The sequence below is a fragment of the Barbus barbus genome (genome assembly GCF_936440315.1).
Source record: "Barbus barbus genome assembly, chromosome: 46".
In the NCBI taxonomy this organism is placed as follows: domain Eukaryota; kingdom Metazoa; phylum Chordata; class Actinopteri; order Cypriniformes; family Cyprinidae; genus Barbus; species Barbus barbus.
The window spans coordinates 8,910,403-8,926,222 of record NC_136724.1 but is presented as its reverse complement, the minus strand read 5'-3'; the positions used below and the strand labels follow the sequence as shown (position 1 = coordinate 8,926,222).

Below are 15,820 nucleotides of genomic sequence, written 5' to 3'. Positions count from 1 at the left end.
TATACAATCTCTCAACTTTTCTATTTTTTTAACAAAATGTGCTTTTTACCTTGGAATATTTTAAAATCTTGTTAATTACTTATAAAGCCCTGAATGGCTTAGCTCCTCAGTACTTGAGCGAGTTCTTATCACATTATAGTCCTCCACGTCCGCTGCGTTCTCAAAACTCTGGCCGTTTGATAATACCTAGAATATCAAAATCGCCTGCGGGTGGCAGATCCTTTTCCTATTTATCACCCAAACTCTGGAACAATCTATCTAACACTGTTCGGGAGGCAGACACACTCAGTTTAAATCTAGATTAAAGACACATTTCTTTAACCTGGTTTACACATAACACACTACTACACTTCTATTATTCAAATCTGTTAAAGGATTGTTAGGCTGCATTAATTAGATCAACCGGAACCGGGAACACTCCTCATAACACACGATGTACTCGTTACATCGTAAGAAGAATGGCCTCTACGCTAATATTTGTCTGTTTCTTTCTCATTCTGTTTCTCAGTCCGAGTCCGGATCAGATGGTGGATCGGCGCCGGGAGATGATGTCTGCGGCCTTGATCGTCGGCGGAGGCCGGACACCTGGATGAGCCCCGGGGACATATCCCCAGTGAAGACCTCGATTAAAAATACAATAAAAATAAAAATAAAACAAAATAACAAAAAAATATAATAAAATACCTAACTACTTAATACTATTATTTTTAGAAATTTAAACAATATAAAAATAGAAATATAATACATTTGAAATTTTAATTAAATCAATAATTAAACAATAATATCCTGGCCAGAGGAGAACTGGCCCCCCGACTGAGCTTGGTTTCGCCCAAGGTTTTTTTCTCCATTCTGTCACAGAGGGAGTTTTGGTTCCTTGCCACTGTTGCCTCTGGCTTGCTCAGTTGAGGACACTTCATTTCTAGTGATTATCGTCAATTTGATTTCACAGATACTATTTAAACTAAACTGAGCTAGACAATGACATTACTGAATTCAATAATGAAATGCCTTTAACTGAAAATTGAGTGTTTAATTTTATTATTATACATTACTGACACTCTACTCTACTCCAATTTGATACTGTTAAGTGCTTTGACACAATCTGTATTGTTAAAAGCGCTATATAAATAAAGGTGACTTGACTTGACGTGACCAACAATTCCACAACAAATATAAAATATCATAGTGAAATATTATCAAAATATGTAACTGACGGAGTTGACACATCTGATGGTGGTGACGAAACCCTGAATTTGTAGTCTTTTTAACTATCAAATACATTGAATCAATCAATTACTGTATTAAAACAAACACAACAAACAGTGAGAATGTTATTGTTTATAAAGCTTTTATTCAAGAGTCACATTCAAGTATTTTGATAAATCATTGGATCACTGTAAATCATTTTTGATAAATCACAGAATCTTATGGTAGTGACATCTGACGGTGTTGAAAATTTTGGCATTTCTTTCACAAAATAAATGGAGTTCGTGTAGTAGCCATTTTTTTTCTGTTGATGTTAGATGGTAATGGAACCTGCGTCAGGAGAGTAAAATTGGAAGATGGTGTTGACATATCATGGTTGTGACCAGGAAATATTAACATTAGGATTTAAAACTATAAAACTGACCAGAGCCTGTCTGACAGTGATGTACTCTGCATTTTATTACATTTTAATGAATGTCTGACGGTGTTGACAAAAAGTGGGGACACAACTTTGAAACCTTATGAAACATGTTACTTATAGTCAGTAGAATGTCTGTTGGGGAACCATCAAAATAAAGTGTTAGCATATATTTAGCAGACATACTACGAATACTCCAGTGTGTAACAGCACGGCCAGGCTCTCCACCCAGCCAACTACCACGATCCACGTCACCTGTATTCTAATCACACGCACCTGCACCCCATCACCATCATCACCCAGAACCACATAAAAGCACTCACCTCCAGTCACTCAATGTCCGATCTCGTTATTCCAAAGTGGACTCCATTTCCTGCATACCAAGATCGATGAGTATTATCGCCTACCCTTTACCTGTTGTACTTACCTCCTGTTCTCCGTCCCGTTTTCTCCCTGTGTCCAGATTGTTCCTCTCCGTGGTCAGTTTCTCTGTCACCCCGATCCTCATCGGATACTCTGCTCCTTGCTCCTGGAAAGCACAAAGACAACACTCAGTTCCTTCCCCATTGGCATTCCAAAACCTCTTCGAGGCGGACACTCACCTCTCATCACCGGCCGCACTCATCCACTGCACGATCTCTACAAATAAAGTCACTGTGTGTTACACTTACCCTTGTGTCCGGCAGCTTCTCTAACACAGTGACTGGTAGTTGGCATGTAGTTGCAAAGCTGTTTATCAACAGTTATCTAAAGGCTACCATAAAAATAATCATAGTGATATTACAATAAGTATAGTTCAAAGCAAATGTGTACACATTGATCTGATCTGATCTCATGGTGATTTGAGAAAAAAAAAACTATTATTTGTAAGTGGTCTTTATCTGATTTTAGTAAAGTGAAGTTACTTTAAGTTACTTTAACTTATAATAAAGCCTTGCAAATGGATCCTCATGCCTCACGTCTCGTTACAATTATGGGTTAAGGTTTTAATTTAAACAATAATGCAAGTCCATATTTTCCTAGAACTTGGTTGAATTGGGTTTTGAATTCAAATATACAATTGTATGTTTGGATTGTTTAAAGGTGCCATAGAATCTGTTATTGGCTTATTTGGCAGGGTCATGAATAATAATGAGCTCTGCTCTGATTGGCTGTTTCACAGTACGGCTCATCAGCAAGAAGGAAGCACAGGGAGGAAAATATATATTTAAATACTTTCTCTCGCAGTTATATCGTCGGGTAATTATACTGTATTATAAAACGCAGGCATAAGGGAGCCGTTATTAATATGCGAGGCATTGAAACTGCTTTTGAACGATCCATCGATCGCGTTATAGTTTCACTTTCAAGAGACGCGATCACACAAACTATGTTTACATTATGGAGCAACAGTACTTACCACACTTTTCACAAGATCAGATGCGTTTCAGTGGTGCTCAGGATCTGTAAGTCATTCACCATCACACCCATAAATCTGACTGCTGCCATGCTTGTAGACACACGCACATAAAGTCTAGGGCAAAGATGAAGGAATCAATGCAAACAGAAGCAAGGTTTTTTTAAAAGCTCTGTAATGGACTGTGGTCAGTGTTTAGGGGCAGTGACATTAAGTAATTTTTAGTTTATGTTTTTGCTGCTCAATCTAGCAACTGCCTTGCACATATACTGAGACCTCGTGGTATCGATGCAGCATCAAAAAAATAAAAATAAAGTTTCCATTTATCATTGTGAAAATGCTCTATTCACATTTAAGTCTAATTTATTCTGTGAGTAAACGTGTCAGATAACAGGTTAATGAGGTTGAGCAGTTGTATTTGGTTGGCCATATGATCTCAACATTGCAGTCCCACTTTAGGTGATCTGTTCCATGTAAAATAAAACTGCTTTCATGTTAGAGTAAATATATTAGTGTACATATTTTGCAAAAGTATGAGTCATTTCTTCATGTGTAAAACTTAAATGAGAAAATGAATCACAGAATTCACCTTTAAGCTCATCTATTCAATAAATTGTGAATTCTGGGAATTCTATGTCAGAACCTACACTGAAAAGACTAATCTGATGTGGTCATATACTGTAGGGCTGAAGTCAAAATTGCTATATATATGACAGCTGGAGTTGCAAAATTTTACATGACTGATTGGTGGAGCTTTTGTAACTTTCATGTGACATTCCTCATGCATGTGAATAAATTTCCACTCAGGGGAAGAGATTGTCTGTTCTTCATTTTGTTTTCAGTAACTCACACAAAACACAGAAATCCTCTTCTCCATTTCACTTCTCTTTTACAACTGCAAGTTTAATAATACATTTAAATTTAAGTAACAGTAATGTGAAGGTCAAAATAGTTATTGGATGTAACAAATGTGCAGTCTTTCTGCTCCAAAACCCTTCATAAATTTCACAATTTATGTTGTGTACGCCAGGTAATTGTTCAATTTTATTCTTATTTTGATGCTTTACAGTAAATCTAAAAATGTAATTAGCATAGTCAGCAAATGTTTACCTTCCAGGCCATTTTAAACTTAAATAGAATACTGAAATATCAGACATGTTGTTGTTCTTACTAATAATACTAATAATAATTTAGAACTAACTGTTTCTTAACATAAAATATTTTATAATCAGCTTGTCATCATTGCGGTCACATTAATGTTTGTATTGACGAAGTGCTAGCAGACAAGAGTCAGCATTGTGGCAGGAGACAGGAAGTCATGAGGAACAGATGCTGCACTAGTTCATAATTTACTGAGCATCATGCAAGACTGGGCACTACACTAAGTGAAACATAATCATAACACAAACTACTAACCAGCCCACTGCAAATAAGAACAGAGCACCAACAACACAAACAAAGGGCAAAGAATAAGCAACACAGAGCCAAGCATATGTACTGCCCATATCCTTGAGGAACAAATTCTGTATTTAACACTTAAGTGCTTGACAGTATTAAGTATTAAAGCTGCTGTTCTTGTGATGGTTTCTACAGATTACATCGATAGACTAGTAGGTGATGACAAGTGACTTTCTTTATGAGTAAGTCATTGGTTGCATTCAGAACTGCATACCTACTACTCTTACTATTTTTCTAGCTTATCTTTAAAGACAGCAGACTAATAATAAGAGTAGTGTGCTATGAGTTCTGTATTACTGTGATTGAGTCAAACTGAGTTATAAGCAAATCCAAAAACATTGATTCATTCAGAAATTAAACAAGTGACAGTCTTTAAAAGTGAGTAACTGAATCATTCATTTAACCAGTTCAATCAAAACACTGATTCAAACTAAATAACTGACTGGCTGTGACCAAATCACATCCTTTCTTAGTAGGTAATTCTCTTGAATATGTATTTATTTTCTAACTATATAAAAAGTATGAATTCATGTAGTATGAATGTAATTTGGTCATCATTTTGTCATTGTTCATGTTGTCATGACTGGTATTTCATAAATACTTTAAAAAAGTGTTTGCAGTTTGTAAAAAATATTTTAGCCTAATTCATTTCACAAATATGGAAATTTTCTCCTATTTTCAAAACTGAGAAAACCTTCAAAATGTTATCATCAAATGTTATCCTCAATAATTGGCATATGTCATAAGCATACTCACAAACACACTCCATTTTTGTGAATGTGGTCAGTTGTTCCCAAATCGTTATTTATTGCCAGCCAGAGGGTCATATATGGTGATATACACACAGGATAAAAAACTGTTGCTAAATTTATGAGTGCAACTGATAATTATCAGACTGTCTGACGTTTAAATAAACTAAAGTGATTTAGTCAGAAGCACAGTTTTATTAATATGTCTGATTGATGTGCTACAGTTTTAATTTTATGTATTAATAAATTATAAAAAATAGAAATAATTGAAAGTTGAATTATCATCTAAATAGTTGAGTGCAACAATCTATTGTGCTTGTGTTTTGTTCCTAGGCCTCTCTGAGACACAAAAATGTATAATGGATAATACTTCATGTAATACAAATGAAACATGCTCCACTTTATAATATAACTTAATATCTAATAAGCTGCTTCAGAATGAACAGATAGTAATGGGAGACAGATGTTCACCTCGGAAATGCGCAATTGAAGGGAATATATACTGATGATTTCCAGAGGGAGAGGTGCTCATACTCCTAATATCTTTCATACAAGAATGTGAGAGAGAAAGGCCCCTTAGGGACAATAGAAGAGTGGGACATATAAAAAGACAGAGGAAAATAAATAACTATTCCTCTAAATTGATTAATAATAATAATAAAAAAGTTCAGAGTGTGCACCACATTCTCCCTACAACACAACCAGATAATGATGCTATAGAATACTACAACAAAACAGTGAGTTCACTGCATTAACACAGAAATATATACCAAAAAAATATAAAGAAGTCACTAAAATTAAAATGTTTTTAGTATTCACTTTGGTCACCTATGTACAGAGCTGGGTAGATTACTTACAAATTGTAATCCGTTACTGATTCCAGATTACATGACAAAAATTGTAGTCAGTAACGTAATCCGTTACATTACACATTTTAGGTAATATAATCAGATAACTTTTAGATTACTTTATATTACTTTTTATTTAACTCGTTTATCACATTGATTTAAATAGTGTTATCTTGTACCATAATGATGTAAAAAATGCAAAGAGTAAAAAAACTTGTTCCATTCATTGTAATTTACAACATGAAGTGCATTAAACATTATATTACATCAAGGTTTCCCAAACTAGGGTTCGTAAAGGAACTGCAGAGGGGTTGTGAGTTTAATGAAAAGCTGAGAATTAATTAAATGAAATGAAAATACATAATTTTAACACAAACTCCCTTTCTTTTTATTTATTTTTATTTTTTTAAATTTGAACTCACTTTCGAGGAAATGGTCTTCACTTGGCGGCCATATTTGCAACGCCTCCGGGCAGCTTGTACAAGACCTATCTTAATGAATGGGGGAATCCTGAAATGTCAAAAACGGCTCTCTGAACTCACAATTAAATTACATATGTCAAATCAGCAACAAAAATCTGAATTAATTGCCCCATGAATGTTGTTTCTTATGCTCAAAAAAAACATATTTTTCAGGCTAGACCAGCGAATGTGCATGCACAGTCAAAACATGTTTATACTGTGCATGTGCATTGGCTGGTCTAGTCAGGTTTCTATGGGAAAGTTGGCTCTTTCATTTAGAAGGTGGGACTATTCCTCCATATTGCGCGTGGCAGTTTCTCCCATTCATAAGTATAGGAGAGAACCGTCTTTGCATTTCTATAGTCTTTGTTTGAAATAAAACACTTACTAAAAAAAAGTGACATTTTTATTTACCTGCATGCAATGTGATCATTAATCAACATCAAAGAAACCATGAGCATGCAAATGTGTTACTTAATTATTGAAATATTTATTTGAAAATCTAAGGGGTACTTAAAGCAAATATATTTGGTGAATAAGGTTTAGATGACAAAGTTTTGGAATGCCTGCATATATAAAAATGAATGTGTTCATCAGTAGCCTAGTTGATGCAATGTTGAAACCCTTCTTAAACCTGAAATGATTTTTGTAAATCCAGTGTTCAAATGCTGTCGCCACCTGAGTAATGAATGATCTTTGTGTGAATGTCCACAAAACTGGACTATATATATAGTATTGGGTATTGACCCAAAAGTATTGGGTCACCCCCTTCTGATGAACATGTTTGACTACTTTAGTAATTTCCATGAGTACAAACCTTAATATTTAAGCATATAATGATATTCTTCGGAATTGTGTGCTTCTAATTTTATAGCAACAGTTTGGACAGGACCCTTTTCTATTCTAACATGACAGTGCCTCTGTGTCTAAGGCATGGTTCAAAAAGACATGATTGATTCAGTCAGTGTGGAAGAACTTGACAGGTCTGCATAAAGCAAAGTCCTAATTTCAGCTGAACTCCTCTGGTGTGACTTTAAATGCAGACCTTGCACCGAAAACTCATCACCAAACACTAATTATTTGTACATACACTATATGGACAAAAGTATTGGGACACCCCCTTCTTTAGAACAGAAGGCGGCACTTCCAAAACTGTGGCAACAAAGATGGAAGCATAATTCACGTATTTAAAAACTGTATTTCCATCTCTGTTGCAGCAGTTTTGATAGTGTCTAAAATGACTGTACCCTTATATAAGTCATTGGTGTTTGGTGATGAGTTTTTGGCTCAAGGTCTGCATTTAAAGTCACACCAGAGGAGTTCAGCTGAAATTAGGACTTTGCTTTCTGCAGACCAGTCAAGTTCTTCCACACTGACTCAATATACTGACTTATACACAGAGGCACTGTCATGTTAGAATAGAAAAGAGTTCTGTCCAAACTGTTGCTATACAATTAAAAACACATAATCCCCTAGAATATCTTAATATGCTTAAACATTAAGATTTGTACTCATGGAAATTACTTAAATTGTCAAACCTGTTCATTAGAAGGGGGTGTATATATAATATGTATATAATCACTAGGCTATTTTAGAAAAGAAAATTTAAAAGATGAAAAAGAGAAATTAGGGAGAATCAGTGATTTATGAATAATTTATTGCTATTGTGTGAATAATATGTAATCATGTAATCCATAAAAACGTAACTGTGGTCTGATTACGAGTATTTTAAAATGTAGCTTACTCTGATTACAAGTACTTAATTTTTGGAATCTGATTACGTAATCCAGAATACATGTAATCAGTTACTACCCAGCTCTGCCTATGTACCGTTAGGTCCACATATATTTGGACACTGACAGAATTTTCACAATTTTGGCTCTGTATGCCATCAGAACAGAATTAAAAATAAAACAATCAAGATGAAATTGAAGTGGAGACTTTAAGCTTTAATTCAAGGGGTTGAATGAAAATATAACAAAATGCTTAGGAATTTTTATACACAGCAACCCCCCCCCCCCCCCCCCCCCCCACACACACACACACATTTTCAGGGGCTCAAATGTAATTGGACAAATAAATAATATAAATAAAATGTTCATTTTTAATATTTTGTTGAAAATCCTTTGCAGGCAATGACTGACTTGAGTCTGAAACTCATGGACATGACCAGAGACTGGGTTTCCTCCTTTGTGATGCTTTGCCAGGCCTTTACTGCGGCTGACTCAAGTTGTTTGTTTGTGGGTCTTTCTGCTTTCAGTTTTTTCTTCAACAAATGCTCAATCAGGTTGAAATCAAGACATTGACTTGGCCATTGCAGAATATTCCACTTTTTTACCTTCAAAAACTCCTGGGTTGCTTTTGCTGTATGTTTTGGGTCATTGTCCATTTGTACTATGAAGCACCACCCAATCAACTTTGCTCCATTTGACTGGATAGAGAGTAAATCCCTGTACACTTCAGAATTCTTCTGGCTGCTTCTGTCCTCTGTCACATCATCACTAAATACCAGTAACCCAGTGCCACTGGAAGCTATGCATGATCATGCCATCACACTGCTCCACCATGTTTCAGAGATGATGTTGTATGCTTTGGATCATGAGCTGTTCCAAGCCTTCTCCATAATTTTTTCTTCCCGTCATTCTGGTACAGGTTCATCTTAATTTCAGCTGTCCAAAGAATGCTTTTCCAGAAGTGGTCTGGCTTTTTTAACATTTTTTTTTGCAAAGTCTAATCTGGCCTTGTTTGCACCTTGTGGTGAACCCTCTGTATTTGCTCTCATGAAGTCTTCTCTTGATTGTGGACTTTGACAATGACACACCTCCTGGAGAGTGTTCTTCTCTTGGCTGGATGTTGTGAAAACGTTTTTCTTTACCATGGAGAGGATTCTCCGATCATCCACTACTGTTGTCCTTCATGGACATCCGGGCCTTTTTATGTTGCTGAGGTCACTAGTGCATTCTTTTTTTCTCAGAATGTACCCAACTTGATTTGGCCACTCCTAATGATCTCTCTAATGGAATTTTTTTTTTTTTTTTGAAGCCTAACAATTGTCTGTTTCAATTGTATGGAGAGATCCTTTGACTGAATGATGTGGGTTCACAGCAACAGCTTCCAAATGCAAACGGCACACTTAGAATCAAATCCAGACCTTTCACCTGCTTAATTGATGAAGAAATAACGAAACAATAGTCCACGCCTGTTCATGAAACAGCTTTTGAGTAAATTGTCCAATTACTTATGGCTCCTTGAAAAAAGGGGGAGGTACAGAGCTGTAATTCCTTAGCCTTTCCTCCAATTTCGATGAGAATACCCACAAATTAAAGCTCTGCTCATATTCATTATATAACTAACTTGAATGTTTTGGTCAGCAGCTAAAATAAAACGTTGTGCCTGTGTCCAAATATATATGGACCTAACTGTATGTCATGCTTTAAGATTTGTTTGTTTTTAGATTTTTTAGATCAGATTTGTCTAGATTGTAATGTCATTTGTTTTATTGTTATAATGATGTAATGCAGTATTATCCATAGTCTATGTAAATGCTAAAGGTAAAGAAATATTGTTCAGTTAAACAACTAATCCCTATAGCAGCTGAAAAAAATTGTGATTTCAAATCTGGAAACATTTGCACTATGTTGCACCAAGTAAAACATCCACATGGAGCAATATTACATCTCAAATGTCTGTTCTGCTACATAACCAGTTGTGTAACCAAAAAAAAAAATATATATTCACATTCCTTTTTTTAAAGCCAGCATGTACGTGTTATAGATCTTATGAACTTGTGAACAAATGTCTCTTTTTTTTTTTTGACCAAGTGTTTAATCAAAACGTCATAACTCAAATTTACTGTGAAAACAGACTTCTTTCTGGTGATGTAAAATCATCTTAAACTGCATCCCACATCTCCAAATATAATCAACAACCAGCAGATAGATCCCACTGTACATTTTTTTTCAATAATCTTTTACACTTGGATGCATGTCACAATCATGGAAAAAAATGTTGCTACTTTAGTTTGATCGCTACTTCAACAAATCTCAAGATCTTTAAGATGAGTTAGAATAACTATGATAAATCTACATTAACAATATTATTTCAACTTGAAGTTGTTTTACTACCTTAATCTGTATTTGTCAGCTTGACTATATGAAACCATGTGGGTAAGGTAGCTAATTCATGAAATGTGACTGTAGGAGGCAGAAATTTTTAGAGGCTTCCACCTAGACATCCAAATGACTGCTTAAATGTCACATCAGGGAGTCAAAACAGAAGAGGTCTCAGCATGTCTCTGATACCACAGATTATGTAAGAACTGCAGTTGACTTGAAATGGGCTACACAAATTAAAACATGTTAATACATCAGAAAAGTAAACATTTTATTACTAAAAAGATAACACCCATGTAGCCATTTTCATTTTCCTTCACAATCAAATCTTTCAAGTTTTTTATTTTCAAAAAAAAAAATCCCAGATAGAAAAAAAAAAAAGTTTTACACTGCGAAAACTGAATTATTTACACTGTAAAATAAGTGATCACCCGTCTGTCAGGGCATATCTGAGAGACTGTTTATTATGCTTCAATGCAGTCATAGAGGGAGGCACTTCCTGTCACATAACCTTAACATTGGGGAGTTTAAATAAGTATCATCTCTAACATGCCTGGTATACTGAAATTGGATCGTAATGTGCTGCCAAGTCAAACTTCAGAGATAACTAGTAATAACAAGTGGCTAATATACACCAATAGAGACTAATGATCCAAAAAGTAGATTTTTGAAATTAAAACAACAGCTTTAGAGTTTTTGGAAATACAGGTAAATTTACAATTTAGCAGTCGAAAAGTGACAATTTGGCATCATTCACTAAGATTTAACACCTTAAGGATCCACGTAAATTAAATTGTTTCTAAAATCGATCTCTTAATAGGACAGGCTTGTAAGGTGAGACAAATAAAATGGGACAAGGTTTCTAGTGTGATCTCCAGTTTCATTTGAGGTAAATGTACTAGAGCAAAACCAATATTTTAAACAGCTGTACATGGTGAACTATTGTGTACTGTTTTCAACAGAAAGGGGGACAGTATGAATTTACTAACCAGCAAAATTGGTGCACTCCTTGATTAGATAAAAGAAATCTAAATTGAAGCCACTGGTTTAAATGGTCACCAAAAAGGACACATTTGCATTATAATTGGAGAATCCCAAAAATAATTTGTCTCTCTGATATGCTTGCCCAGCCATTTCTTGCCTTCAACATCTGAACACTAAACTAACCTATAAATGCTGCATTTTGCAATTTCGGTCACTCCTGAAGTTAAATAAAGTCTGATAACCGTGAAACATGCCTCTCTCTCCAGTGAATGACAATGTGTTCATATGTACAATAAAAACAAGACCATTCTGAGAGATCTGAATCAAAAATGACTGGGCAAAACAAAAATCACTAGAAAAACATGAATAAAAATAGAAAATTTAAAGTCTTGTGATGATTCCACACATTCTGAGCTTGAGTCTATTGGCTCAGTCCTGGAACAATGGACAGTCCCAGGTTAGACATGAAAGTATCATATCTTCTCCTGAATGAAAGGGTGCTGTAGGGCTTGGTTGATGCTGATGCGTTTAGCTGGGTCCAGCATCACAGTACCGTCCAACAGATCTTTAATCTGCATGACCTTCTTTCTCTGATCCTCAGGTAACCTCTGACCTCCGATCATGTCTGCGAGCAGGTCTTTAGTGGGGTTAATGGTGCTCATCACAGTTACCTTCTCCTGAAAGTTTAAAAGAATGTGTGAGAGAAGGTGAAGGGCATGAAACATGTGTGCTGTTATCATAGTTGTGTGAAATGGGCATCAAAGCCAATTAGAAAAAAATAACATGAAAGTGGAAACCAACATGAACTGGAACGTACCCTTTCAGTCACTTTGTCTACCTCTATATACAGGAAGTTCAAGTTCTGGTCAAAATGTTGGTCTTTAAACAGGCCTTTCCGGATCATCTACAACAATAAAAAAAAAACACACCATGTAAGAATTTGTACACAAGAATTAAATGCCATAATAAAGTGAGTAAATGTTTTTTTACAGTTTTTCTCAGTCGCTTTGGTGCATCTCTCAAATCAGAAATGAAATTCTCAAAACTACTTGTTCAAACTCCACATCATCTAGTCACTTGTGCATAGGGATGTAACGATTACCGGTTTGACGATAAATCATGATAACATTCCTCACGGTTAGTATTACAGTTTCATATTTTAATTATCATTAAAACCGTATTCGATTACCGTGATTTGAACAACTTGCGATACATAAATACTGTCCAGCATAAAGCAGAGTGTAACAGTCTCACGAGCGCACGGCAGCAGAGTAGTTTCATTCCGAGTGAAAATTGGGCGGAAAAGCTGGGAGGTTTTAAAAGAGTGCTGAAGGAATTATACAAATGAATATATCAGTGAATTAATTATATGACTGTACCTCTGAAGGTTCTGACTGTCTTCAGAAACGATTTGATGGCATTTTGTTTTCATTTTAGCTCCATGTAATACCTAAAGGAAGTGTTCTTAAATGCAATACTGCTTTATTCGCAGAGTTCACGGGAATCAGCTGTAATTAAGCTTTTCCGTATATAGCGCCACCTGCTGTCAGTGAGTGGATTTACAGACGCTTATTTACATTCAGCCTGTGTGCAGATTCTGTCTGGCCAAAAAACGGACCAAATTTGCATGCCCTGCTGTAAATTTTAACCGGTTGATGAAAAACAAGCTTCTGTGGATTCTACACATTTAAACAATTCAGATAAGCTGTATAGAATTATTTATGGAGCAAATAAAATGCATATAATCATTTATTCAAGATTCAAGAGTTTTATTTGTCACATACACAATTATACAGAGTATAACCAGCAGTGAAATGTAGGTCAGGTCCGCTCCAAGGACAGTGCAATTATAAAGTATACAAATATTAAGAGAAGAAAATAGAAAAAATAAAAGAATAAAATAAAAAGATAAGAAAAAATAAATATAAATGTGCAGGTCAGTATGTTGTTGACTTAAATAGTAATAAGAGGAATGTGCAAAAATTATGTGCAAAAGTTGTACTGGGTATTTAAATAGCAGCAATATGAGGTAGAGAAAAATTATGAATAGCTTATTGATATGGTGATATTTACATGGAGTCAAGTGATGTTATGACACAGAGTTAGAGTTTAGGAGCCTGATGGCCTGGGGGAAGAAGCTCCTCCTAAGTCTCTCAGTTTTTGCCATCAGGCTACGGAAGCGCTTACCAGATGGAAGCAAAGTGAATAGTCGGTTACCAGGGTGATTTGAGTCCTTGAAGATTTTAACAGCTCTATTTTTGCAGCGTTTGAGGTAGATGTCCTGCAGAGAGGGGAGAGCAGACCCTGAGATGCGCTCAGCTAAGCGCACAACTCTCTGTAGTGCTTTGCAGTCCTGATTGGAGCTGTTTCCATACCACACTGAGATGCACTGAGTCAATACACTTTCTATGGTCCCTGAATAGAAAGTTTTCAGGATTGCTGGTGAGACCCTGAATTTCCTCAGCTGTCGCAGATGGTACAGTCTTTGCCTGGCTTTCTTGACCTGTGTTTGGATGTGTGTAGTCCAATTCAGGTTCTCGGAGATGTTTACACCGAGGTACTTGAAGCTACTCACCCTCTCCACAGGGGTCCCACTGATCATAAGAGGAGTGTAGGGCTGCTGCTGTCTCTTCCTAAAGTCCATGATCAGCTCTTTACAGTTGTCCTGGCACCATGATGTGAGACTCTCTACCTCATCCAAGTATGCGGTCTCATCGTTGTTGGAGATGAGGCCCAGAACCACAGTATCATCAGCAAATTTGACAATAGATGTGGAGCTGTGAGAGGACACGCAGTCATGCGTGTAGAGAGAGTAGAGCAGGGGACTCAGGACACAGCCCTGTGGGGCTCCTATGTTCAGAGTGATGGAGTTTGAGGTGAACTGGCCAACTTTCACCACTTGAGGTCTGCCGGTGAGGAAGTTTTGAATCCAGTCACAGAGTGAGGAGTTTAGGCCGAGGTCTGTGAGTTTAGATGCCAGCTTGATGGGGACTATAGTGTTGAAAGCTGAGCTATAGTCAATGAATAGCAGCCTTACATAATTCCCATTGTTGCTGTCCATGTGTGTGAGGGAAGAGTGGAGAACGTGAGAAATGGCATCGTCCGTGGATCTGTTTGGGCGATAGGCAAACTGAAGAGGGTCCAGAGTATCAGGGATGGAGGAGCAAATGTGGCTCTTTACAAGTCTCTCAAAAACCTTCATGACTATAGATGTGAGGGCAACTGGGCGATAGTCATTCAGGCAAGAGGGTTTATTGTTCTTTGGCACAGGGATAATGATGGATTTTTTGAATGAGGTGGGAACCACGGAGGTAGCAAGGGACTCATTAAAGATGGAAGTGAACAAACCAGCCAGCTGATCGGCGCAGGACCTCAGAACACGGCCGGTTATCCCATCAGGTCCGGCTGCTTTCCTGACATTCACTCTCTTTAGCGCCCTCCGAACCTCATCCTCCGACACGGTGATTACAGGATCATCGCTGCTCTGCCTGCTGCTTCCTGACACGCTGGTTGGCAGAGACGCGCCGCCGCCGTTGCCATCGAAGCGGCCGTAGAAGATGTTTAACTCGTCGGCCAGCAACGGATCTGCTCTCACCTCCGTGGAGGATTTGTTTCCGAAGTCACAGATGGTCCTCAGTCCCTGCCACATCCGTTGAGAGTCGTTGAGCTGGAAATGAGACTCAATTCTCTCTCTGTATCTGTGTTTAGCGGCTCTTACTGCACGACGGAGAGCATAGCACGATGCTTTGTACTCGCTCGTATTCCCAGACAGAAGAGCCTCATTGTAAGCGGCAGTGCGTGTGTTAACCGCGGCACGGATTGTTCTGTCCACCCACGGTTTCTGATTGGAGAATGTCCTTATCGTTATTGTTTCTGTAGCTTGCTCGGTTAGCGTGTTTACGAAGCTTAATGCTACATCCGTGAACTCGCTGACGTCAGAAGAACTCGCCCGGAACATGTCCCAGTCGACGTCATCAAGCGCCGCCTGCAGCATAGTCTCTGAGTGGGAGGACCAGCGCGTCACTACTCTCTGCACCGGAGGTTCCTGAATGAGCCTTTGTTTGAATCCCGGTGTTAGAAAAATGGCGGCATGGTCCGATTTGCCAAAAGCCGGTAGTGAGCGGGCTTTGTAGGCATCCTTGAACTGAGTGTAGCAATGATCCAGTGTGTTTGGTCCTCTAGTTGGAA

The 15,820-nt window shown here is 37.2% G+C and overlaps 1 protein-coding gene across 1 annotated transcript in view; it reads right to left on the bottom strand.

Moving 5' to 3' along the window:
- Window positions 1-10,349: 10,349 nt before the first annotated feature.
- The window catches only part of LOC306865146 (serine/threonine-protein kinase PRP4 homolog), a 45,463-nt gene continuing 39,992 nt past the window's right edge, over window positions 10,350-15,820 (bottom strand). Inside the window, exons 14-15 of the mRNA XM_079409554.1 lie at window positions 12,450-12,536; window positions 10,350-12,309 (exon numbers count right to left, since the gene is read on the bottom strand). Of these exons, the coding sequence (XP_079265680.1) occupies window positions 12,106-12,309; window positions 12,450-12,536 (291 nt within the window). The 3' untranslated portion in view covers window positions 10,350-12,105. The remainder of the gene's footprint in view (window positions 12,310-12,449; window positions 12,537-15,820) is intronic.